At 40.6% G+C, this 26,936-nt stretch overlaps 3 protein-coding genes across 10 annotated transcripts in view; 1 reads left to right on the top strand and 2 right to left on the bottom strand.

Moving 5' to 3' along the window:
• RRM1 (ribonucleotide reductase catalytic subunit M1) overlaps nucleotides 1-21,595 on the bottom strand; it is a 45,987-nt gene extending 24,392 nt beyond the window's left edge. The window contains exons 1-7 of one of the 2 annotated variants that reach the window (XM_054724764.1): nucleotides 21,493-21,595; nucleotides 13,035-13,123; nucleotides 8,343-8,520; nucleotides 6,169-6,269; nucleotides 5,121-5,180; nucleotides 3,449-3,488; nucleotides 3,022-3,184 (exon numbers count right to left, since the gene is read on the bottom strand). In XM_054724764.1, the coding sequence (XP_054580739.1) occupies nucleotides 3,022-3,184; nucleotides 3,449-3,488; nucleotides 5,121-5,180; nucleotides 6,169-6,269; nucleotides 8,343-8,520; nucleotides 13,035-13,123; nucleotides 21,493-21,511 (650 nt within the window). In that variant the 5' untranslated portion in view covers nucleotides 21,512-21,595. Of the gene's footprint in view, nucleotides 1-3,021; nucleotides 3,185-3,448; nucleotides 3,489-5,120; nucleotides 5,181-6,168; nucleotides 6,270-8,342; nucleotides 8,521-13,034; nucleotides 13,124-21,492 lie in introns of those variants that run through there. The other variant, XM_054724765.1, reaches the window with a different exon arrangement.
• On the top strand, nucleotides 21,535-24,723 carry LOC129151300 (uncharacterized). The gene is made up of 3 exons (XM_054725655.1): nucleotides 21,535-21,549; nucleotides 21,581-22,095; nucleotides 22,633-24,723. Exons 1-3 carry the CDS (start codon nucleotides 21,535-21,537, stop codon nucleotides 22,829-22,831), a joined length of 729 nt encoding a protein of 242 aa, XP_054581630.1. The 3' UTR covers nucleotides 22,832-24,723.
• Nucleotides 24,724-24,986: 263 nt separating this feature from the next.
• STIM1 (stromal interaction molecule 1) overlaps nucleotides 24,987-26,936 on the bottom strand; it is a 214,981-nt gene continuing 213,031 nt past the window's right edge. For 3 of the 7 annotated variants that reach the window (XM_008149909.3, XM_028158160.2, XM_008149911.3), the window contains one exon: nucleotides 24,987-26,900. In XM_008149909.3, coding sequence (XP_008148131.2) covers nucleotides 26,387-26,900 — 514 coding nt within the window. In that variant the 3' untranslated portion in view covers nucleotides 24,987-26,386. The remainder of the gene's footprint in view (nucleotides 26,901-26,936) is intronic. The other 4 variants (XM_008149912.3, XM_054724796.1, XM_054724797.1 and 1 more) reach the window with 4 other exon arrangements.

Below are 26,936 nucleotides of genomic sequence, written 5' to 3'. Positions count from 1 at the left end.
AACGTATGAATGAGTACCCTGTGTTCTACAATCTTACCAACACTTGCCATTATCAGCCTTTGCATTTTTATCAAACTGATGGGTATGATATACCTCATTATACTAACTTTCATTTTTCTAATTAGCAATATTTATCATTTCACATGTTTATTGGCCAATCAAGTTTCTTCTATGAATTATTTTTTACATCCTTTGCCCATGTTTCTATCTGGTTCTCTTTTTCTTATAATCCTTTGATAGTTAATATATATTGCAAACAGTCTGAAACTTGTTTTTTCACTGTTTTGGGGTCACAGAAGTTTTAATTTTAATGTAGTCAATTTTCCTTTATGTTGTTTTGCTTATTATATTTTAAGAAATCCTTCATTACTGTGAGGTCATATATATTCTCCTAACAAAATATAGGTTGAAGCATTAAGAGTCATGATGTCTACAATTCACTTTCAAATGACTCAGCCAAAAAAACATTTTAAGATTAAAAGAAAAAATATATATATATATATGAAAAAATATCAGTAATCTTTAGATCTAAGCAAAGGTAGATGTATGGATGATATTCATTGTCCGTTTCTTTAAACTTACCTGAATGTTTGAAATTCATAGTAAAAAGTTGAAGAGGAAAATATTTTCTCTATATGCTCTTCTAAAAGATTTTACTTTCACATTTAGATTAGTTTTTCTTGAATTTATTTCTGTATATAGCATGTAAAGGGGAACTCTAATTATACTTTCCCCCATAGGATAACCAATTTCCCTAGCACTGTTTTGCTAATGAAATGCAAAGACAACTCAGTTATTCACGTTCCTACATAATCCTGAATCTATTTCTGTGCTCTGTTATGCTCCAGTGGTTTGTCTACCCCAAAGTAAATACCACCGGGCCAAACCACCTAGGACCTGCCTGAATAATTTAGAATAACCTTCCCATGTCAAGATCTTTCTTAATTATATCTGCAAATACCATTTTTCCTTATAAGGTAATATTTACAGGTTCCAGAGATTAGGGCCTGCAACCTTTGAGCAGTCTACTAGATTCTTCTTAGTCTTTTGCTCCTCCATATAAATTTTAGAATTGTCATATTGAAATTTTGAGTGGAATTATACTGAATCTACAGATTAAATTGGGAAAAATGGACATCTTTGCAATATTAAATTCATTTTTTAAATATAAAATCACTCACCTTATTTTTTAATGTCCAACTATGTTTGAAAATTTTCTCCTTAAGAGCCTTCTCTTTTATTAGCTTTGTTCCTGAGTAACCTTCCAGTATTATAAATAATCTATTTTAAAACTTAAATCTTCTAACATCTAGAGTATAGATATTTAATTGATTAGTTTATATTGAACTAATATAGCCAAATCTTTTGCTGAAATTTCTAACAGACCTGTTTTTAGTGGATATTTTTAACCAAATTAAGGAAGTTATTTTCTGTATTGATTTTGCTAATTTTTATTATGAAAGAGTATTAAATGGTATAAAATGTTAGTGCAATGGGGAATATTAATATACTTTTTGATAGTACATCCTTGAATTCCTGGAATAAATCAGCTTGCTAAGGGTATTTTGTTTATTTGTATGCTTTGTCTTTTACATATTATTGGACTCTGTTCCAGTGTTCCCTTTTCAAAAAATAGCATCATCGCCGAAACCGGTTTGGCTCAGTGGATAGACCGTCGGCCTGCAGACTCAAGGGTCCCAGGTTCGATTCCGGTCAAGGGCATGTACCTTGGTTGCGGGCACATCCCCAGTAGGGAGGTGTGCAGGAGGCAGCTGATCGATGTTTCTCTCCCATCGATGTTTCTAACTCTCTATCTCTCCCTTCCTCTCTGTAAAAAATCAATAAAATATATTTAAAAAAATAGCATCATCATTCATCTTCTTACTCTACCTATACATAAATTCAGGAACCATCCTTGGCTCACCATATCCAAAACATCATCAAATTCTGTCAATTTTACCGCCAAAATATCTTTTGAATCTATTTCTTTCAATCTCTACTTTCACCTCCTAATCCAAACTACCATAATCTCTAGTACAGACAACTATAAACATCCCTTAATTAGCTGGCAGTATTTATATATACTAGAGGCCCAATGCATGAAAATTCGTGCAAGAGTAGGCCTTCCTTCCCCCGGCTTCCCTCAGGTACCTGAGACCCGAGCTGGCTTCCCTTGGGCCACCTGCAGGCACCTGGAACCCGGATTGGCTTCCCTCTAGCCCCAGCTTTGTCGGGAAGGACATCCAGAAGACATTCGGTCTAATTAGCATATTACTCTTTTATTATTATAGACTAGAGACCGATGCACAAAATTCGTGCAAGAGTAGGCCTTCCTTCCCCTGGCTGCTGGCACCAGCTTCCCTCCGGCACCTGGGACCCGGGCTTACCTCAGAATCCCAGCTTTGTCTGGAAGGTCATCTGGAAGGATGTTGGGTCTAATTAGCATATTATGCTTTAATTATATGTGTGTGTGTGTATGTATTTTATTGATTTCAGAGAGGAAGGGAAAGGGAAATAGATAGAAAAATCAATGATGAGAGAGAATCATTGATCAGCTGCCTCTGCACATCCTACAGTAGGGATCGAACCCGCAACCCAGGCATGTGTTCTAACCTGAAATCAAACCATGACCTCCTGGTTCATAGGTCGACACTCAACCACTGAGCAACACTGGCCAGGCAGTATTTACTTTTTTCAAAACCTGACTTGAGATATAAATTCACATACCATAATATTCCCCATTTAATGTGTACAACTAATGGCTTTTGGTATATTCACAGAATGAGCAACCATCACTGGAATTAAGCTTAAAATTCATTATCAGCTTTTCCCCCTCAAATTCATTTACCACACTAAAGAGAAGTTTCCAGAATGCAAGTCTCATTTAATCAGAGCAGAAGTGATTTAAGTGTTCATTAAATTAATTTTCCTGTGATCAAATGCCTAGTTTTTCAGGCCAACGTTTATTTCCCTAGTCAAGACCATTTCAGAATTTTTAAACTGACTATAGATGATGCATACCTAGAAAGTTGTGGGCGGTTGGTACCAGCATTGAAGAGAGTGGGAGAGGCATGGGTAAACCACCTCTCAGAAAGAAGGTTGTATGTTTCAATAGCAGCATCGATATCTTCTTTGTGAATCCCCACAGATACCCTCATCAACATATGTTGTGGTCTTTCAGCCACTAAAATCAAAAGAGGAGTTTTCACATGATGGAACATGTTAGACAAACTAGGTTAGACATGTATCTGAGTCAAAAAGAAAACGATTTTAAAAAGCAGGACAATTAAAAAAAAAAAAAAAGCAGGACAATTATTCAGAAACTAGACCTAAAGTTAAAAATGTTAGTCAGAATTTAGACAGAAATATTAAGGCTAATAGCTCAAAGCTCTATATTCAGTATAATGCACAGAAAATAAAACACACACACAAACATCTTCATTCTCACCTTTTCCATTGATCTTCAACAAGTAGGACCGCTCTAGTGTCTAGAAAAAGCAAAGCAACCAAAAAACTTCCAGAACAGCTCTTAAAGACACAGTAGATACAGCATTCACAATGAGCCATTCTATTTAAATCTTCTCAGTTTTTATGTAATTTTAAATGAAAATAATATATTTACTCTTACTAACTTCAGTTGGAACATTATCAACTGTCTATTTGTTTTGGAACAGACTACATGAAAATTTCTGGAGAAAGTTAGCTCTATATTAATATGCGTAACACTAATAGCACAAGTTACAGTATTCACCATCATCACAATGGTTAACAGGTATAAAGTACTTGTAATAGGATAGGCATTGATCTAAGCAAAACACTCACTTATCCTCAACAGAATTTGTTGTTAATATTATATTATACAGATGGAAACCACAGTGCAATGCCAGAATTATAAAGGTTGAATGACTGAAAATCATAATTTTTTCAAAAGAGAGTCACTGTGTCTGGAAAGTTCAAAGCGAGATGGCGAAGGCTGGAGATGATTTGGGTATGTAGACCATCTATACTAATAAAAGGGCAATATGCTAATTAGACCGGACATTTTCCGGTCATAGCCACGGTGGTGGGGGCCGAGGCCAAGGCATTTAGGGGCAATCAGCCCAGCAGGGGAGCAGTTAGGGGGCAGCCAGGCTGGCAGGGGACCAGTTAGGGGGTGACTAGGCTGGCAAGCAGAGGCAGTTAGGGGTGATCAGGCAGGCAGGCAGGCAGGCAAGCAGTTAGGAGCCAGCAATCCCAGATTGCGAGAGGGATGTCCTAGATTGGAGAGGGTGCAGACCAGGCTGAGGGACCCCTGCCTCCTGTGCATGATTTTCATGCACTGGGCCTCTAGTTAAGCTTAATAAAAGATTCTGAAAAAAATTATACGATCCCCATTCTAAAGATGAGGAAACTAAGCATAGAGAGATTAAGTAACTTGCTAATAAGAAGTAGAGCAGAGGCTGGGGTGGGGGGTAGGAGGTGGCAGTGGAGGAATTGAGACAAAAAAAAAAAAGAGGAAAAATGCATAGACATGGACAACAGTGTGGTGACTGCCAGGGGGAGGGGTAAGGAGGGGAGGTGGAGAAGGGTATAGGGGGGATAAATGGTGATAGAGAGAGACTTGAGGTGGTAAACACACAATATAATGTATAGATGATATGTTGTGGAATTGTGCACATGAAACCTGTATAATTGTGTTAAGCAGTAATAAATTAAATTTTAAAACAGGAAAGAGAAAAAAAAGTAGAGCCAACATTCGAACCCAGAAGGTCTAACACCAACATTCAGGTTCTCAATCACAGTTTATCAACACAAAAGTACCTAGAAAAGCACTTGGCACACAGTAGGGATTCAATAGTTGTTGCATAAACAGTAAAACAATATGGAATCATTATGGCAAATTATCTGCATAACTCCTCAGGTAATCCAGAAGTAATATTTGGAAACTCTGAAAATTGCAAATGGATAAGCTATATTTCCTTAATTCAAACAACCACTATCCATCTATTCCACTAATTTCCTAGGTCCATCCCAACTCCCATCAACTTATTGCCTTTATAATTGTATCACTAAACATAAACAAAAACCTGTATTTCCTGAAGTAAGGAGGAATTCCCACGTATTTGAAACCCATTATTTACCTTAAAGCCAAAGTAATTGTAAGAGAAATCTCGGTCATAGATAATGGCAGAATTCAGGCGCTGATGAAGGTAAAAAAAAGATTCCATAATTAAAATAATTAAACTTATTTTCACAAAATCAACAGTTCAGCCCTGACTCCAGAATTAAAAATGACATAGGATAAAAAAGAGGTACCACAAAAATACACATCTAATGTTAATTTTTAAAATTTATATAAATTGAGTATCCTAATTAGGCTTAAAAACATATACTCAAGTAGATCCCTTTTAAGTTGTTGAGCAAGATCTTTCAAATTTTTACCTGAGCAACCTTATTAGGAATTAGTTTGGCAATGTCCCCTAATATTTTGAATGCACACACTCTTTGTCTCAGCGATTCCACTTAAAGGATTTATCTTACCAATATACTCTATAAGTAAAACACTATCATACAAGGATATCCACTTCAGCAAAAATGGAAAACAAATATTCACCACTCACCACTAGAGCAATATATATAGATATATATATAACACAACATTTCTATAAAATAGAATGCTATGCAGCTGTTCAAAAGAATAAGATTAGTCATAAATACTAATACAGACTATCTGTAAGATAAATTATCAGTAAGAACAGTGTGCACAGACTGCCACTAAAAGGAAAAATTTATGTGTATGCACACGTGTATTACAAAATAGCCCTGGAAAAATACATTTTAAAGTTATAAAATATTATTTCTAAAGAGGAAAGCTAGTGTTACTTTTTTAATCTATGTTTTATAGTGTTTACATTTTTAAAACGTGCTGTTGCTTTAAAAAAAAAAAAAAAAGAACCTATGCCCTAGCCAGTTTTGCTGTGGACCAAAGGTTCCTGGGTTTGATTCTTGTCAAGGGAACCTGCCTGTGTTGTGGGCTTGATCCCTAGTGGGGAACATGCAGAAGGCAGCCGATCAATGATTCTCATCATTGATGTTTCTATCTCTCTCTCTTCCTCCCTTCCTTTCTGAAATCAATAAAAATATATTAAAAAAAGATTTTTTTTTCCACCAGGAAAGCATTACACATACATCTTTATTTGCTAAAACAATATCCAGTGTTGACTGGGCCACCATGGGAGAGTGTTTGCCATTATGTGGATTTATGTAGTTGTAGAGGTCTTCCATCACATCTAAAAAAAAAAAACAACAGAAAATAAAAATGTCAAAACCACTTAATGGAGAGCTAATCCACTCTTTCAGTAATAGTTTAAAAGAATAGTTCTCAAACTATTTTTTTCATCCCAGTCCACCTCAATGCTTAGCATAGAAAGTGCTCAATAAACATATTCATGCTGACTATACACTGAGTGGCCAAATTATTATGATCTCTGAACACATAATAATCAGGCCACTCAGTGTATATCCTATATAATAAAAGGCTAATATGCAAATTGTCCCCTCGACCAGCAGGCAGGCCAACCGCTCATGTCCCCTCCCCTGGCCAGGCTGGCCGGACCTCACCCATGCACAAATTCATGCACTGGGCCTTTAATTACACACACACACACACACACACACACACACACACACACACACATAGTGGTCAGATTATTATGCATTCAGAGATCATAATAATCTGGCCACTCAATGTATAATGCCTCGGTTAAAAAAACACGCTTCCATAGACTTTTTTATTTTATTTTTTGTTAAATAAAAACAGGAGTGAGGATATTTTTCCATTGATTTTTTTTTTTTTAGAGTGGAAGGGAGCAGGGAGAGGAAAAGGGGGGGAGAGAAAAGAAGAGAGAGAAACATGGATGTGAGAGAGACACAATCATTGGTTGCCTCCCACACATGCCCTTGACCAGGAAGCGATCCCTGGACCTCTGGTGCACAGGCCAATGCTCCAACCATTGAGCCACAACATAGGCTCTTTGAAAAAGATTCCCAGGTGATTAATACACAATCCCATTGAGAATTATTGGTTGAAAACATTTTTAAAAAGCAGAAATTATAATCTCTTCTCAAATATTTTTATCCTAATAAAATTCCAACTTAAAATTCAGAATCTATCATACTAAGCAGTTCACATCTATAAATGCACATTTAGTAAGCTCTCTCATTTGCTCTTCTTTAATACATCATAGCATTAATTGGCTCTCTGTATTTATGTGTAATACACACACACACACACGCACACTCATACTCACAATGTTGGCATTTTTATTGGAATGGACTTGTATTTATCAATACAATTCTGGGAGAACTGATATCCTACCTAATAATACACAAATATGCAAATTGACCGTACCTTTGCTATGCCCATGATTGGCCAGGAGGCGCGGGGGGGCGGGACTCGGGGTGGCCGGGGTAGCTGATTGGGCCGGTGGGACGCTGAGCTGCGTCGCCAGCAGCGGCACAAGCTCAGCGTCTGCGCCATGGCTGTGCTGCGGCACAGAAGGGGCCTCTGGGGCAGTGAGCTGACGTCCCGCCCAGCGGATCATCAAAAGCGGAGGAGCTGAGTGCCTGAGCAGACAGGCACTCAGCTCCCCCGCAATCGAAAGCAAAAGTGTGGGAGCTGGGTGCCTGTCCGCTCAGGCACCAGGCCTTTCAGAAGCCTCTGGTGCCTGGTGCACCAGCGGACAGGCACCCAGCTCCCCGTGATCGAAAGCGAAAGCGTGTAGGGGAGCCTACACGTGCATGATTCAATCATGCACTGGGCCTCTAGTGTTTACAATAAATCTACTAACGAGGTAGAATACACTGTTTGAGGCCCAGGATAATAGATCTCAAATCAAGAGCCAAAGATTTCTGTCATCGTCTTACCATCTGACTTCTTATATACCAATTTTATATTCCAAACGAATTATTTAACCTTCCCTTGCCCACATTCCCTGAGCTATAAAATGGCAGCAACGGAATAAAGGATTTGCTAATGGGACACAAGATTAACTGCACCATTTTGTTTAACCCAGAACTTGTCAATATGTGTTACTCATTTTTCCAAGCACATCACCACCAACTACTTCAAAATGGGCTTCAAAAAAGAAAGAAGGAAAAAAAAAAGCGTGATACAAGGAAACAAAAAGATCCACTGACCTTTCCATTCAGCAAGTCAGCAGCATGGGGAAATGGGAAGTTCTAGTGCCCCCTCTGCCACTAACTTGCTTTTTGAAAACAAGATGTTATTCTTTTGTCATTCTAGTGCCCTTATAAATTTTCTAGGAATATTAAATTATTTCTAACTTTCCCTCTAGACTCACCACTGAATACTTTCTTTGTTTCTTTGTGCAAGTTAGAGACAGCAATCCTTGCTGCCAGAATGGCATAGTCAGGGTGCTTAGTAGTCAAGGTTGCAGCTGTTTCAGCAGCCAAAGTATCTAGTTCCACAGTAGTGACCCCACTGTATAAACCCTGGATTACTTTCATGGTGATCTGAGCCTATAAAAACAAAACCAAGAATTACTTGAGCTTTCCCAAAAAACAATAGCTTCCTTAGGATGGCAATGAAGAAAACAATCAAATGTATATCAAAATAAAAGTCAACTTCCTTTTTTAAAAAAATAAATATTTTAGAATGGTTAGCAGTGGAAAACTTCATAATGAGAATTCATAAACCAACAGAACTGCCAGAAAATGCATACTACATACACAATGAATAGGTGTCATTAAAAAAATAATAATAATAAATTTTAAAATACCTAAGTATAGGTATTTCATGGTTGACAAAGATGAACAGCCTCACAGGGAAACAGCTAAAAACAGAGCAGTGATTCTTTTTTTATTTTTTCTTCTCTTTAAATGTATTTTTATTGATTTCAGAGTGGAAGGGAGAGGGAGAGAGATAGAAACATCAATGGTGAAAGGGAATCATTGATCAGCTGCCTCCAGCACACCCACTACTGGGGATCAAGCCCTCAACCAGACATGGTGCATGGGATGCCGCCCAACCAACTGAGCCACACCAGCCCAGTGATTAAGTATTTCCCCATTTTTAATTCAAATTCTCTCTACATAATCAGGGTTCCAGCTACATTCTTACTCATTTCCCCCAAAATCTATCTACAGACAAGTACTGGAAAGTAAATGAATCAAACTTTAATCATTCCAATTAGAGATGAAGGTATAAATCAGGATTGGGGCTGAGTCATCAATAATTTAACGGTTACTCTTTCTTTAGCACTTCACAAATTACAAAGTGTCTCAACTTTCATAATCTCTGACATTTCATAATCACCTTGTGAGCCGAAACCGGTTTGGCTCAGTGGATAAAGCGTTAGCCTGCGGACCGAAAGGTCCCAGGTTCGATTCCGGTCAAGGGCATGTACCTTGGTTGCGGGCGCATCCCCAGTGGGGGTTGTGTAGGAGGCAGCTGATCGATGTTTCTCTCTCATTGACGTTTCTAACTCTCTATCCTTCTCCCTTCCTCTCTGTAAAAAAATCAATAAAATACATTTTTTTAAAAAATCACCTTGTGAAATGGATACTATTACTATTACCATTTTACATGTAAAACCTGAGGCTCAGGTTACTTGGACTTGCCCAAGATTACCATCTAAATCTTCTTTCTCATCCCATTTCAGTTTTCAAGACCATATTGTAAGAGGCTCCCCTTTCAAAAATACACAATGTAGCCCAACCAGCAGTGGCTCAGTGGTTGAGCATCAACTTATGAACCAGGTCACAGTTAGGTTCCCGGTCAGGGCACATGCCCTGGTTGTGGGCTCAATCTCCAGTGTGGGGCGTGCAGAAGGCAGCTGATCGATGATTCTCTCTTATCATTGATGTTTCTATCTCTCTCTCCCTTTCCCTTCCACTCCGAAATCAATAATATATATACTGATTATTGATTTCAGAGAGGAAGGGAAAGGGAGAGAAAGATAGAAACATCAATGATATTGATAGAAACATCAATGATATTATATATATATGTAGACACACACACACATATATATAGATACACACACACACACACACACACACACACATATATGTACACATACATATATAAAAAATGCACAAGTTATTACCATACATTTTTAAGAAAAACAAACACTAAATTCTGTATATGTGTTCACTAAATGTTTCTGTAAAAAAAGCTTAATCCAACAGAAAATAAATGTATTGCCCAGTTGACTAAAACATGACTGCCTCAAAAACAGTGTGTGTCATTATTAGCTTACAATCTATTCTAATTACATTTCACCTAGGATCAAGTTGCTCCTGATCACTTTCTTCTCAGATCCCACAGTCAAATTATGTTCAGTAAAAGAGTAGTGAAATCAGACACATGCAAAAAAATGAAACGAGATCACAAACTTAAGCCATAAACAAGAATAAACTCAAAATGGACAAAAGACTTAAGTGTAAGTCGCAAAACCATAAAAATCCGAGAAGAAAACATAGGCAGAAAAACCTCAGATATGTCTTGTAGCAATATTTTTGCTGATATATCTCCTAGGACAAAGGAAACAAAAGAAAAAATAAACAAATGGGACTACATCAAACTAAAAAGCTTCTGTACAGCAAAGGAAACCATCAACAAAATGAAAAGGGAACCCACTACATGGGAGAACATATTTGTCAATGATACATCTGATAAGGGGTTCATTTCCAAAATATGTTAAAAATTATACAACTCACCAGGAAGATAAACAACCCAATGTTCAACTTCACTAATCATCAGAGATGCAAATTAAAACCACAAAGAAATATCATTTCACATCTGCCAGAATGAGTACCATCAATAAATCAGCAAACAACACGTGTTGGCGAGGATGTAGAAAAAAGGGAACCCTTGTATACTGCTGGTGGAAATGCAAACTGGTGCAACCACTAATGAAAACAGTATGGAGCTTCCTCAAAAAATTAAATATGAACTGCCTTTTGACCCAGTGGTCTCACTTCTGAGAATCTATCCTAAGAATCCTGAAACATCAGTCAAAAAGAATACATGCACCCCTATATAAATAACAGTGTTATTTACAATACCCAATATTTGGAAATAGCCCAAGTGCCCATCAGTAGATAAGTGCATAAAAAAACTGGGGGCCGAAACCGGTTTGGCTCAGTGGATAGAGCGTCGGTCTGCGGACTGAAGGGTCCCAGGTTCGATTCCGGTCATGGGCATATACATTGGTTGCGGGCGCGTCCCCGGTGGGGGGTGTGCAGGAGGCAGCTGGTCAATGTATCTCTCTCATCGATGTTTCTAGCTGTCTATCCCTCTCCCTTTCTCTCTGCGAAAAATCAATAAAATATATTTAAAAAAAAACAAAACAAAACAAAAACTGGTGAATACTATTTGGCTATAAAAAAAAGGAACTCTTACCTTTTGCAACAGGTGTCTCCCATTTCACCATGGATGGACCTGGAGATTATTATGCTAAGCAAAATAAACCAACAGACAAATACCATATGATCTCACTTATATGTGGAATCTAATGAACAAAATAAATTGACAAACAAAATAGAACCAGAGGCATGGATATATGGAACAGACTGACAGAGGTCAAAGGGCAGGGGGAGTGGGTGGTGGTTGGGGGGAGGGGCTGAATGAAAGAAGGTAAAAAGATTAGCCAAAGAACATATATGCATAGCCAATGGACACAGACAGCGTGGTGATGGCCAAAGGCTGGGTGGAGCTGGGTAAAGGGGGTGAAAATGGGAGACACCTGTAATAGTGTCAGTCTTCTAAATAGTTTCTTATGCTACACGGCAAGTAATCAAAACACAGAGTAAAATTAACATCTGTATGCTAACAGTGCCAGATACAACAGTATACAGACTACTTCAGCTGAATCTACCCCAGAAAGCTGGAGTCTGCTACAGCAGCACCCTGTACTCTGAAAGGTGGTACTGCATGAGGCAATACTAGTAGAATATCCTTTGTCAGGGGACCTCAGTTGTTCTCCTTACACCCCCACTAGCTTATATAAGTAACTTCCCTTTCTCTTTGGTTAAAGAAGATGAAATAGGATGATCTCTCAGGTTCATTACAACTTTAACATTCTACTATTCTAATTATCGTCTAGAATTCCTAAAAGTAAAATACAATTTGTAATAAAAACATTTTAAAGTCATATAAAATTATTTTCTTTTGACCATTTTGGTCAGTTCACTATCAAGTGTCTAATTATATATGTGCCACGCACTGTGGATATCACAAGAATAAGATACAGCCCACCCTCAATTCTAGGGGAGGAGAGACATGTAATTAATTTCCATATTATGTGGTCAATGCTATCGGGCCAGCACAAGTGCTACAGAAGTAGAGATAATATACCTAAATAAGGCTGAGGCAACATGAGTGGGTTTGGAAAAAAGTGTTTTCAAGACTCCATTTTAGGAAGATGATTTTGGAAGCCACGGCGAAGATGCATTTGAAGGGGGCAAGTTTAGAGGAAGACAGGAGGATACTTGAGAGACCACTAGAGACAGAAGTCTAGGTAAGGGATGAAGAGGATCTAGAGTAGAGGAGTTATAGAAGGTAAGAAAAGAAGAATGACTTGCTTATGAATAGTTTGTTTTCCTTAATTTAAATGTTATCCACGAAATCTACTTTATATTACTTAAATGCATTCTTTCTACATAGATAACAAAAAAGCAAATTTCAAACCAGTTTCTACCCAAATGATCACAATTCCAGAACAAGCTTTATTACAGGCTTTTTTTAAAAAAAAAAAAATAAATAAAACAATTGACTCAAGGATGTCTCTAACAAAATGTCAATGTCAAGTTTTCCGCTGTTCACTTTTTAGTTTTCTGAAAAGAATTCAGAGCCCAGAACCAAAATTTAGAACAAAAAAAACTGAGCAATGTGTTCACATTTAAACCCAAGACCATAGCAGAATACCAAACCAAAATATATATGAAGAGAAAGAAATGCCAGAGACAAGAAACAAGTAAAAAGAATCACATGAAGCAAGGAACCCAAGATATAAACCATATTTACTTACAGGATCAACAAAGTCCATATTGAGTCCATAACAAAGTTTCTGGATTCGAGATGTAATTTTGTCGAACATGACCCGTTCTTGGCGGCCATCTGAGGAATCAGACCATACAATTCATGTTAGCACTTATTAAGATAACAATGTAAAAGAATCAAATGTAATCAATACATGAACTTTTAAAATTGACCAAATAGAATGCTATTAAAAGATTCAGCCCCCTAGGAGATTCACATGAAGATATTATTTTTGTATCTTCAAAGAGTAGGAATTCTATTCTGAAAATATTATCTTCCCTTTCATTATAAATCAGATGGATTCTTACAATAACTTCCCAAATGACTGATCAGTTTCTCCCCTTGTCCCATATGGCAGACAGAATTATTCTTTAAAACTTACATCAAAAAGAGAAAAAACTTTACATCAAAGTCATGTCATTACCCCCTCCAAATTCCCAATAGTGGTTGATCATCTCCTTCAGAATCAAAGTAAAAATTATTACAATACCGCAGATTCCTAAACCTGCCCTATATATTTTTTCCTTTCAATTTCACCTCCTACTCTCCCACCTTCCTCACACTGGCCTCCTTGCTATTTCTACTGATGTCAGGTCTTTGCTCAATGTAAGCTTCTCAATGAGGCTTTCCCTGATAACCCTATTTTAAATTTTAATACCCCAAATACAGCCTTATCCTCCTCCTTCTATGCTTTATTTTTCTCCATAGCACTTATGACATACTCTACATTTTACAGTAGTCCCCCCTTATCTATTCCAAGACTCCCAGTGAATGCCTAAAACCAGATATTACCAAGCCCTACTATATATAGGGTATCTCCCATAAATGTATACACACTTTAACAGCTGGTTTTTATTACAGTTTGAAAATGAAATGTATTTTAATAAAACTGCCTTTGTAATTAAAGTATGTTTACATTTTGGGGGTACTCCCTGTATGGTTTTTTCCTCTACATACTTACCTTTCTCCTTAACCAACTTCTTTAACGCTGCAGGAAATGTGGCAGTAGCAGCTTATCAGCAAATGCAGCCTTTCAGATAATTTTTATATTTTTCAGTCCAAACATATCCTTAAATTTGCGTAACCATCCATTAATTGCGATAAAGGGTGTGGTGCCACTTGTTTTACAGATCCCTTGCTGATATGTTCATATAAGCTTGATGATTTCTGGAGCAACATGCTGACATCAATCAGAACGCGTTTTTTGTTTGTCTTCCATCCACAAATGTAATGCCTTTTCCATCTTAGCTAAGCACTTATCGCGGACTGTTATGGTAACTTTTGCAATCTGAGGTTCGACAACAAAACGTTTCCAGTTTCGTGGATAGAAGATTCCTTCTTACTGTAGCTCTGAGCAATCTCGATATACGTTTTTCTTTCCTTTAAGTTGAGAACACGTTCCCTTTGATATATCTGACTCACCAGCATAAATCTTATGCTTTCTCAATATTAAGTAAAATAAAAATCACGTTGAGACAGCTAAGTAGTGTATATAGTGTATATGCTGGATAAAGAGATGATTCAAGTTTCGGATGAGATGAAGCCTGATGGTGCAAGCTTTCATCCGCCACTCAGAACAGCGCACAATTTAAAACGTATGAACTGCTTATTTCTGGAGTTTTCCATTTAATATTTTTGGACCATGGTTGACTGCAGGCAAGTGAAACCACAAATAAGAGGGGACTACTGTATTTGTTTATTGTGACTCTCACCATCAATCCACTAGAATATAACTTTCAGAAGAAAAACATTTTTTGCATGTTTTATTTTACTTGCATGTATTCCCCAGTGCCCAGACCAAGGAAGAAGGCCTAGCATATAGTAGCAGTCAAGTATTTACTGATCGCTAAGTGACTTATAAACGTGTCTCCACTCTAACACCAACATGATAAAATTGGTTTACTCTCCTAGGGTAATTATCAATTTTGAACTTATTACATATCAAGATCATCTTCCAGAGGCAACCTCTTAAGTTTTACTATTTTGGTGATATGGAAGCAAATACATGTAGACCTTACCAGTTAGCCCTTTTCATGATTTTGAATTTAGATCATTTTCCTCTTTGTTCTTCCTAACAAAAAGTCCCGTTATTCTTAGTTCAACTTCAAATAGTAACTCATCGAACCTGTATTTACCTTACCAGGGATAGTTGATATATCCAACTACTAAATAGCTTTAACTTTAGGCAACCCACATAACAGTCTGTTAACTAAAAATAAAAGGCCAAAGTGAGCGACAATAAGCATTTATTTGAGATCCAAAAGAATAGCTATTCAAGAAGCACTGGTTCAGGCAGAAACCCTGTGTTCCCATTAGGAGGCAAAGGCAAAAGCTATTTATGACAAAGGGAACAATTTCACAAATGGAAGGAATTTCTATAGGTGCAGCTAAGCTAAAATATTGATGCTAATTTTAAAGAATGTTTTTAGGGTGGAGGGGGATGGGCAGAGGTAGAAGAGGGCATGGAGAGGATAGTGATAAAAGAAATAAAAAAAAAAAAAAATCTTTTTTATTTTCTATCCAGTAGTCATATGTTTTGTTATCTTTGGTAACAGTTGTTTGGGATACAATGTTGTTTTAGGCTCAGTCTAAAGGTTATTTTGCCCAATTTTCACATTCCAAAGGTTTGAAGAATAAGATGCACAAGGCAGTTACTCTGGATGGCAGCTCCAACTCCATTTTAAAAAGGCTCCATTTATGCCCTAGCCAGTTTGGCTCAGTGGATAGTGTTGGACTGCAGACTGAAGGGTCCCAGGTTCAAATCTGATCAAGGACACATGCCCGGGTTACATGCTCAATCCCCAGTAGGGGGGATGCAGGAGGCAGCCAATCAATGATTTTCTCCTATCATTGATGTTTCTTCTATCTCCCTCCCTCCCTCTCTTTTTCTCTTAAATCAATAAAAATATATTTTAAAAATATAAAGGCTCCATTTATATTATTTTTCACATTTTCCCCTTTTGATCAAGATCCTTCCTTAGAAAGCATCAAAAACGAAATGATGTCCAAAATGGAAAATGATCTCAAAAACCAAAAACGACATGGAAAATGGAAAGCAGCACTGGTCCCTTGTTGCCAGGAAGATTCATATCCAGTATGTCATGTCCCATGTAGAAAGAAATGTTAGGCACATTCTTACGCTTCATTACGCCCCACTTGGGGTTCTTGTCCCTCCCTGGAATGTTAGACACATCCTTGTGCTCCATGAGATTTTCCTGTTAATTTCTTTTTCTTTTCTTTTTTTAAATATATTTTATTGATTTTTTACAGAGAGAAAGAGAGAGGGATAGACAGTTAGAAACATCGATGATAGAGAAACATCGATCAGCTGCCTCCTGCACACCCCCTACTGGGGATGTGCCCGCAACCAAGGTACATGCCCTTGACCGGAATCGAACCTGGGACCTTTCAGTCCACAGATCAAAGCTCTATCCACTGAGCCAAACCGGTTTCGGCTCTGCTAATTTCATTATAGGTTTCATGATTAACGGCCTTCAGTTTCCAGTAAACTGCCTCAACCCAGTTTCCAGTGGACTGCCTACACCTGGCCCTACAGGTTGCTCTGACTGACATTTACAAGAGACAGAAATATCCCACTCCCCCTACTCTGCTCTGCTCATGCATTTTGGTCTCAGCCCTTCTACTCACAGATGTAACAATAAATTTATAAATTCTTTACCACTTTTGGCCTTGTATGTTCCTCCTTCAGCAACCCTAACAGGGAAAGAGGTTTTCTTTTTTCTTAGGAGCCTTAGGCCACATTTGAGCAACAAGAGCACTAAAACAGAGGTCTTTTTCTTCTTCTTTTAAACTATTTACAGTGTAACAATTTATCTTAGAGAGGGAGAGGGGGAAAGAGAGAACTACAGATCAGTTGCTTAGCCTATGCACCGCAAACCCACTACCTGAATATGTGCCCTGACTGGAAATCAAACCCATGCTCCAACCCAGCCTCAAAAGCCAGAGAAAGGAAGACTTTACTATCATGTTTAAGGACAAACATTTTCTATAGTTCTTGAGGTTTCTCCTATGAAGTTTCATTCGCCTTAATGATCTCAGAACGTTGAGCAACCATTATCAGAGTGCTTACTGTCTTTATAACATCAAGCTATGCAGAACAAAGTGTTCTAACCGCAAAAATTCCTGTAATAACAAACAAAATGCTAAGTCAAATTTGCAGACTAGACCTGAAACAGGAGGCAATACCCGAGGACAGTCACATTAAGATATTAAAGAATCATGAAGTGTCAGTGAGCTCTGTATTTAATCATTTGGCTTGTGTCCAGACTTTATCTAATTCCATCTTTATTTCACCAGAGGTGTTTTATTAAGTACAATAAAAGATATTAACAGTGCAAACCCCACCAGTTGCCCTTCTGAATAATTACATTGAAATTAACAAAACTACAGGAGTTAGTCCACTACTACACTGACATACCAAAAATAAAAAGCACATTAAAACTTGAACATAAATAAAATAAACAAATCTAAGTACAATTTTGTACATTAACAAGCCTTGCTGAGTGCTACACTGAAAGATTCCATCAAACCATCTGGATCAAATTATGTTCTTGATTAGCTAGGATATGGTCAAGAGTAATTCTATTGTCTAAAATAACCGTACAAGGGAATTTAAAGATTTTTTCTGTTTTGGCAATAGCCCCAGCAATTTCCCTTCAAGTTGTTAACTGTCTAACTATGTATTTATTTACTGTAAATAAAGGAAAAAGTATTTTTCCAAATCTGGTATCTTTACTGAGGTAGACAGAGCCAGGTATTAAATATCCTTGACTAAGTGTGTAACCAGTTGTACATTTTGACCTGTGAAGGTTTAAAGATGATGCCCAATATTGAATAATCTTCCTAGACAGAAAATAAGGCAAAAAGGAATTATTATAGTGAGTATTTGGCCTCTGATATTACTTGTGAGACAGAAGAAACTTAAGGAAAGGAACTGAAGGAAAAAAGGAAAATTTGTGAGGCAGGAGGGAACTGAAGTAAAAGAACTTAAGAAAAAAAAGGAAAAATGAACATGTAGACCATATAGGACTGGTTAAGTATCTTGGGTTAGATGTACACAACAAATGTAGTCTGCTTCACATTCTAGTAATTTTGGTAGAGAAGTACAGTTAGGTATAAAACAACTTTCTTTAAATGGGAATCATGAACTCAATATCTTTGAAAGCACAAACTACGTCTGCCTACTTACCACTGTAACCTCAGTGCCCAGAACAATATCCACACAGATTTATAAAATAATACAGTGGATTGTAAAGGAGATGAGGGAGGGAAGGGGGATAAAGAACGTGGAATAGAAGAGAAATTATCAGAGTGCAAATGGGTGCTTTAGAAGGTGTTATTTTGCAAACTTTTATTTCAGTTTTATGTACGTGTACATACACATGGCATGTGTTTACTAAGTCATTATGTAGAATGTAATTTTTACCATGAGTTACAATCCAAAGTTTTGAAAACACTATACTACTAAATTCCAAAGCACACTTTACAACTAAATCACCTTCATGGCATTCCAATTTTCAACCTGACCTCCCTAGGCAATATATTCTCCCACAAGAAAAATAGCTTGAGAGATGAAAAAAACTCATCTACTATTCCATTCGGATATCCAACAACCAGAGGCCCAGTGCACGAAATTAATGCACTGATAGGGTCCCTAGCGGCTACCAGCTGGCCAGGGACTCCCTCCTTTCCCCCTGGCCACCTGCCAGCACCAGGGCCTCCCCCCCTTCCCCTGGCCATCCTACCCTCTTGTCAAACTCCGGGAAGAACTCCGGTCAAAGGGACAATTTGCATACTATGCTTTTATTATATAGGATTTTCATATGGATTATTCCTATGTTCCTGACAACCCTAATATCTCTGAAGATGGAATTGCCTCCCCCTCTAATATGTCCCTCAAAGTGCTTAGCGATATATTAGCACATTTAACAAGTACTTACAGGTTGACAACCAGTTGCCCTCCTGAATAATTACACTGAAATTGACAAAACTACAGGAGTTAGTCCACTACTACACTGACATACCAAAAATAAAAAGCACATTAAAACGTGAACGTAAATAAAATAAATAAATCTAAGTACAATTTTGTATATTAATAAGCCTTGCTGAATGCTACACTGAAAGATTCTATCAAACCATCTGGATCAAATTATGTTCTCTGAAGGAATGAGAAACAAAATAAGCCCTGTTTTTTAGAGCTTGTGTAGGGGAGTACTTTGTAAACTCCAGTATTTGAAAGTGAACCCAAAAAATTAAAAATTCAATACAAAGGTGTTACCCATGCAGTAATCTACATCCACAAGTTTTCCATTCATCTGTTACAGATTTATCATAAGAGCATACTCATCCTTCCATACCTTTTTCTATAGGTCTAAAAAACTTGATGTACATGTCTGAGGTCTTTTGGTCTCATCAGCTAAAATGGGAGACTAGGAAAAATTCAGAGAATGTTCTAAAGTTACTAAAGACAATATGAAGGGCCACCACTGTCCACCTCTCAATCTCTTAAATATAAACCATCTGGCCACAACCAAATCAATTACCTGCCTACCAACTGCATTCATTAAATCCTATATTTTCCTTTTTTAAAATCTTCATCCAAGGATATGTTTTTATTGATATTAGAGAGAAAAGGGGGGGTAGGGGGGAAGGGGAAGGGAAGAATGGGAGAGAGGGGGGGGAGAGAGAGGGAGAGGTTGGAGAAGGAAAGGGAGAAGCATCCATCAGTTGCCTACCGTAAGTGCCAGAGCAGGAATTGAACCTGCAACCTTCTGATGTATTGGACAATGCTCCAACTGAGCCACCTCATCACCAGGGCTTCATACACATTTATGTATTTTTAAAAAAATACATTTTTATTTATTTCAGAGAGAAAGGGAGAGGGAGATAGAAACATCAATGAGAAAGAATCGACTGGCTGCCTCCTGCACGACCTCTAGTAGGGGGCCGAGCCCACAACCAGGGCATGCGCCCTGGCCGGGAATAGAACCCTTGACCACTTGGTTCACAGGTCCACGCTCAACCACTGAGCCAAGCCAGGGGGGCAGGCATCCTATATTTTAAAATAATTATTCTTCCCACTGGCCCGTGTGGCTTGGCTGGTTGAGCACCATGCACCGAGAGGCACCAGTTGGATTCCCAGTCAGGGTACATGGCGGGGTTACCGGCCGATTCCAGTAAGGGGTGTGCAAGAGGCATCCAGTTGATGTTTCTCTCTCTCTCCCTCTCCCCCTTCTTTTCTCTCTAAAAAAATAAAATCAATAAAATAAAATTTATTCTCATTCAATCTTTGAGCATTTCTTCATGGCAGGTCCAGTGCTAGTGTGGGCATAAAGTCCCATCTTTGAAACTCAGAACCTAGTGGATAAAACAAACATCCAGTCAGCCAACTAGTATTTACGGAGTGCCTACTATTGTAAAATGACTTTTAGCATCAGTCGATTCGACTCAAAACTCGTTCCTATCTGTCTGGTATGGTTCTCTGTTAAAAGTACATTTTGCTCTTGTTTCCCCCAACCGGAATATGAATAAACCCTTTCCCAAAGCAGGGACTGTCTCTCATAACGTCGCACAGCCAAGCAAAAGGCAGGCACCCAGGAGGAGCTCAGCAAGTCTAACGGGAAGTAACAGCTGAGGAAGAATACCACAGTCTCTTCCGGACTCCCATCTTGTCAGAAGACGTCTTGGCCACCCCAATCTGATTCAGTTTCTCATCAGGGGGAAGGACAGGTGGTCACCATCCCAAACTCCTCTGGGACTAAACCTGGAACAAATGGCACCACATCCCATTCCAGGGATATCTGTCTGAGATCTGGTTCTATTCACGGTATCCTCACCCTTCCACACCTTATCTATAGGTCAGGGCGCTAATAGGTGCCCTCGAAGGGTACAAAGTCCTTCCCCCCCCCCACCCCACCCCTTAGTAACCCCACCCCCATGGCCTTGGACCAACCCACTGCTTTCAAATAAAAGTCGGGTTCCAACCCTGGCCTCACCATCAACTACCTGGGCGGCTTGGCATCAGTCACCGGACCCCTCTCTCTCTCTCTGCGCTTCAGTTTCTTCATCTATAAAATGGAGCTGATAATCCTACCGCAGGGGCTCGCGGTGAGGAAAATGCTGCCCGGAAAATGTTAGGCGCACACAGGAACTACTCGGTCAAGGTGAAGGGGTTGCTCTTTTGAAACGCGGCTGGATGACCCAGCGGAGGGGGCGCCCACAGAAGATGCGAGTGGGGGAGGGGGCAGAGGTCAGCCGGCAGGCCCGGCAGGCTGACGAGGCGGGAAGCCGCGCGGGCAGGGCGGGAAGCGGCGGAGACGGGCGGGAAGCGGCGGAGACGGGCGGGCGCGGCCAACTGCTCGGGCGGCAGCAGCCGCGTCCCCTGACCCGCCCCCCACTCTCCCACCGTCCCCTCTCCGGCCCCTCACCTCGCTTGATCACATGCATCGCAGCTGGTGGCCCGAGGCGATATGGATCCGATTCGGGTCTGCAGCGCTGAGGCGCCGGGGGAGCTAGAAGGTGGCGGAGTGCGAAGGGTCGACCTCCAGGGGGCTGCACAAGTGCCGGGAGTTGAGAGGGCCCGCAGAGCACTTTCCTCCGCAGAGCAAGCACTGCCCTCCGCCAAGGCGCGACAATCCGAATCTCCTTCCCGCCACCCGTGACGCAAAAGCGGTGCGACGTCGCTCGTCTGACGTTTCTACGCTGCCAGCGCCCGGCGGTGGGCGGGACCAGCTTTACAGAAAGTCGGCCTCGCCCGTTAGCCACAGTGTGGAACGTGGGCGGGGCCCACGGAACCGCGCCCCTTTCACGGCAGCCGAGGCTGTGGGCACGCCCGGCGGGAATGCGGCTCTCCCGCCACTTATTAAGTATGGGCCGGGTCCGGCAGACCGCACCCCTCCTGCAGCTGCCTTGCGTGTGGAGTCGACACGGATCTCTCGCCGCCATGTTGGGTGTGGGCAAAGCCTTCGCCGAGCCTGGGACGGGCCCTCCGCTCTCGCCATTGCGTCCCCGCTGAGGTCAAGACAGTTCAAGTATTTTGAAATAACAACTAAAAGCCAACCATCCAAAACACGTTTTCTTATCTTGACTACTGTACTGTTTTGGTAACACGAGACTGCCATCTGATGTGAGCTATAGCCTGGGATCCATAGCCGGAGGGACGGGAGCCTCCGGGCTGTGAGGTCAGCAGAAAGCCTCGCACTGCTCCGTCCGATTGGAAAAGAGCCTTGCGAGGCGAGCATTTTGCCCTGACGTAAATGGGAGCCCTGGGAGAGTTTTGAGAAAGGACAAGATCCATTTGCTTTTAGAGTTCTCCAGGGGACAGTGGTAGAGACCGGGTCAGCCATAGCGTCCTTGTGGAGGTAGGATAGACATGGCTTGGTGACTGATGGAGCAGCTGGTGATTTGGGCTACACAGACTGATTTTTATGAAACCTCCTGTGGCGTTCCCTCCCTAAAATCTTGCATTGATTTTGGTAGGGGCAGAAATAGAATAGTGGGGACTGGCTGTAATTATAGGAAGTATTAATCATGCTCTGTTAACTGTGATTGTCCTATTTTGGTTAAAGAAAGCACATTCTAACCTGGCTGACGTGGGAGCTAACATCGGAATGCAGTCCATCCTCCTTTTCTGAGTGCTGCCTATCATGGAAAGATGTACAACCTCAGATAGTCCCAGAGGCACCCACCCTTTGCAAACCCCCAGTCCCTATTGTCAGTAATCTGATCCCAGAGGTGCCTGGAGGCACCAGCCCTCATTGCCTGTAACCTGTAAAGATGATTACCTTCCTACTTTCCCATGCCTGTAATTCTTTCTTACTTGCCCACATAATCTTTGTCCTTCTACCTAATATAAGCAGCTGGTTTATGGGGAGGGGCAGAGCAGATTTTTGTGGATGACCTGCTGCTCTCCCATACTGCCGGCATTATTGGAATAAATGCTCATATATTACTCAACCCTGTCCCTGCTTAAGTAGTGACAGGCAGCCCAGACCCATTGGTTGTCTTTGTGTGTGTGTTTTTAAATGTATTATTTATAGTCTTACAGTAATAATTCTTTGGCAGTATGTATCCTCCAGGTGCATCCCAATCTCCCTACAAAATAATTTTTTTAATGTGAAAATACTTTTTTTTTTCCAGTTACAGTTTATATTCAATATTGTTTTGTATTAGTTTCAGGTATACAGCATAGTAGTTAGATAATTACATACTTTAGAAAGGTGTTCCTCATGATATTTCCAGTACCAATCTGGCACCATACACAGTTATTACAATACTAGAGGCCCAGTGCACAAAACTCATGCACAGGTAGGGTCCCTAGCAGCTGCCAGCTGGGGCATTCTTTCAGTCCACGCCGCCCCCTGGTGGTCAGTGCACGTCATAGTGAGCGATCGAACTCCTGAGGGGACACTTTGCATATTAGGCTTTTTATATATATAGATTAGTGACTATATTTCTTAAGCTGTATTTTACATCCCCATGACTGTTTTGTAACTACCAATTTGTACTTCTTAATCCCTTCACTTTTTTCACCCAGTCTCCCAAGCCCCTTCCCCTCTGGAAACCATCAGTCTGTTCTCTGTATCAATAAATCTGTTTCTGTTTTGTTTGTACTGTTCTTTAGATTCCACATATAAGTACAATATGGTATTTGTCTATGACTAACTTATTTCACTTAGCATAATACCCTCTAGATCCATCCATGCTGTTGCAAATGGTAAGCTTTCTTTTTTGTGGCTGAATAATATTCCATTGTATATATGTACCACTACTTTTTTATTTGTCTAATGATAGACACTTGAGTTGCTTCCATATCTTGGCTATAGTAAATAACACTGAACATAGGGGTGCATATATTCTTTTGAATTACTGTTTTAGGTTTCTTCATATATATACCAAGAAGTGGAATCTCTAGGTCATAAGGCAGTTTCATTTTTAATTTTTTGAGGACCCTCCATACTGTTTTCCAATCTGCATTCCCACCAACTGTGCACAAGGGTTCCCTTTTCTCTACATCCTTGCCAACACTTGTTTGTTGATCTGTGAAATAATTCTAAGTCATTGGTCACAGGTGAAGCTATAGGATAGGTGGGGTCAAGATGGCCCAGAGAGCTGTGTGTATGTATGTGTGTGATTTTTTTTTTTACGGTGGCTGGCTGTCTAAAGTATTTTTTACTATATGTTTAATAATCAGTGCTTTAAAAGCAGTGGTTTCCTACAAAGTGGAAATTAAGGTCTAAGCCTGGAGTGTGAAGTGGAGGTCATGCTGCGATGTCACCGCCCGTGAGTGAAATCTGGTCTGGGGAGCCCAGGGCAGCTCATGGACACCCGGCTTGGTGGCAGGAGCCAGGCCGCCCTCAGGAGACAGGACCCACTGCGGCTGTGCGGCCTGCCTTTTCATTTCATTTCATTTCATTTCTAATGGGATACAGTACTTTTTAAATAAGGAGCCATATTTTTAAGTTTGAGAAATGAATGTGATTTCTAATTGTATCAAACAATGTTTTAAAGCTATAACAAAGTTTAAAATTTCTACATTTTGTTTTTAATTTATTGTAACTGTTCTTTTATCTATTAAGTTGTATGTGGATGGGGAAGTTCTGTTTCTCCTCTTAGCATTTGTTTCTATAACCAGAAATAAAGTTATATATTAAAGAAATGGCAAGAAAAAGATGGGCAGCAAATAAAAATAATGTGTCCCAAATGTTGCATGGGATATAATTATACTAAAATCATTATTGCTTATCTGAAATTCTAATTTAACTGGGTGTCCTGTATTTCATCTGGTAACTCTACCCAGAGACCTTTTGGGTCTGTGTATTAGTTTCATTTTCTCTTGACAGAGCAGAAATACACTCTTCTTCATCCTGTCTGCTATGCCACAAAGAGCACAGACAACACCATAAGAGTCAAAGCCAGCAGATGTTAAAATCTCCTACATGCTTTATTGGACTTCAAAGAGTCTTATGAAATAACACAGAAAAACCCATGTGAGGGTGTCCAGGGGGTACAAGGCAGTCTGCAGCCTACCCCCCTCCTAAGACCAGCCCCAGGTGCCCTCACCCCAGGCCCAAAATAGGATCCCAGAGTAAAGGCATGTCAAGGAGTGAGGCAGAGGGAAAATATCTTTATAGCCATAGCAAAAATAGGTAGGGAAGAGAGTTGTCTAGAAGGTGGGGAAGGGTGGGAGGAAGTGGTTACATAGCCACCTTCACCTACACCATCTTCCTTAGCCACACCCTTCCCTTAATCTGCTGTGTCCTTTCTGAGCCTCTGGCCCAGGGTATGCAGTAACATGAAAATGGTGCTGATAAGGGGAGTGTGTGGTGCAGGCACTTGGGAAATTCAGGAGATTTCTTTTTTTAAATTTTAAACTGTCTTTTGTTTCAAATGCAACATCCTGCCCAACAGCTCCAGGGCCCCATTAGAGACCTGTATCATGGCTTCGGCTCCCATGGCCAGGGGAGCCATGTCCTGATTGCCAGGAGTACTGATGCTTGGGGAGCATTTGGGCAGCACCTCTAATAGACAAACCCTCCTACAGTGTGGGGGAGCAGGGATAAGAGAGAGGCAGATGTGGATGAGAGAAGAGAGAAAAAGTGACAGCCTTGTGGCCCACAACTCTAACATCTACTCCTCCTCCAACTAAGAAGTCTCTCCCAATCTATCCCTTAGCGTGGCCTCTCTTTATAATTCTCTAGTGGCTTGTTCTCTGGGAATTGGTTCAGTCCCCCATGGACTCCTGGAGGCCTGAGTGAGCACCAGGCCACGATTTCCTCTGGCTCACCACATTCCCAAAATACAAACCTCAAATATTAGGCCCTAGGACCCAGTTGGGGGCAAAGAGAACCATCGTAGGTGGGGTGGGATAAATCTGAGGCACAGGTGTCAGAAGTTACTCCTCCTATCTTCCCCCATAGCGGCTAGGGGAAGTTGGGGAGTGGTGGGAGGGAAGAGACTGAAAGCAGGAGACAGAGAAAAACAAGAAACCAAACCTCAAAACTGGGACAGCAGAGACAGAGCTGGACCTCAGAGGTGGAGCTGGTAGCTGAGGGGACAGCAACTAAGACATGCACTGAAGTGGAGAGGGAGTGATAGCAGCAGCCCATAGTTGGAGGGAGGCAGGGCAGGCAGGCCATGGTGGTCAGTTAATAAATAATGTTGAAGGACCCAAGGATGAGGGGGGCAGGTATCTACAGTGCCCAGGCCCCTGCCAACCCCTCCCATGCCCCACTTTAGGGGCCAGTATCTTGGAAGGCAGGAAAGGGGAGGCAGAAGACCAGGGAAAGATAAGCGATCCTGCCACCGCCACCCTCATTCTGCCTACTTCTTAGGTTTCTTAAAGATTTTGAGGGGAAACTTCTTCCGGCCTGGGCTGGAGTCTGCCTCCTCGCCAATAGAGCCATTATCCTCCTCAGCCACAGCTTTCTTGCCAGCCAGGTGGGGAATTCGTGTATTTCGGCTGGCCTGTGAGGCTCGGCTGTCCCCAACTGGAGATGACATGTCTGGGTCTGGGGAACTGGGGCTGTGAGAATGGGAAGAATCCAAAGGTGGAGAGCCACCAGGTGGGGCTGAGGGGCTCAGCTCCATCAGGCTGTGGGCCTTGTCCAGCCCGTGGTTCAGCGCCAGTAGAGCCTTCTTGGCCAGGGCAGGGCTATCAGGCAGCTTCTCCATCGCAGAACCTGGGTGGACCCCCTCAATCATCCGGTGGCTGCCGTTGGAAGTCATGGCATTGAGAGCCTCATCTGCAGCACGGGCCATCTGAGGAGGCTTGGGGGCCATACGCTGGCGGTCACTCATGTGGAGGGAGGACTCCGAATCGGAATGGGTCAAATCCCTGAAAGACAGGACAAAGAGGAAGAAAGGAACGCAT

Source organism: Eptesicus fuscus, chromosome 13 (genome assembly GCF_027574615.1).
Source record: "Eptesicus fuscus isolate TK198812 chromosome 13, DD_ASM_mEF_20220401, whole genome shotgun sequence".
Taxonomy (NCBI): Eukaryota; Metazoa; Chordata; class Mammalia; order Chiroptera; family Vespertilionidae; genus Eptesicus; species Eptesicus fuscus.
The sequence above is the reverse complement of the archived record's forward strand: the minus strand, read 5'-3'. Positions and strand labels throughout refer to the sequence as shown.

Bases quoted from the DNA above. Each gene is read 5' to 3' on its own strand.
- LOC129151300 (XM_054725655.1), top strand. The intron at 22,096-22,632 runs GTATTTTGAAAT...TTTTGGTTAAAG, and splicing joins CTGAGGTCAAGACAGTTCAA to AAAGCACATTCTAACCTGGC.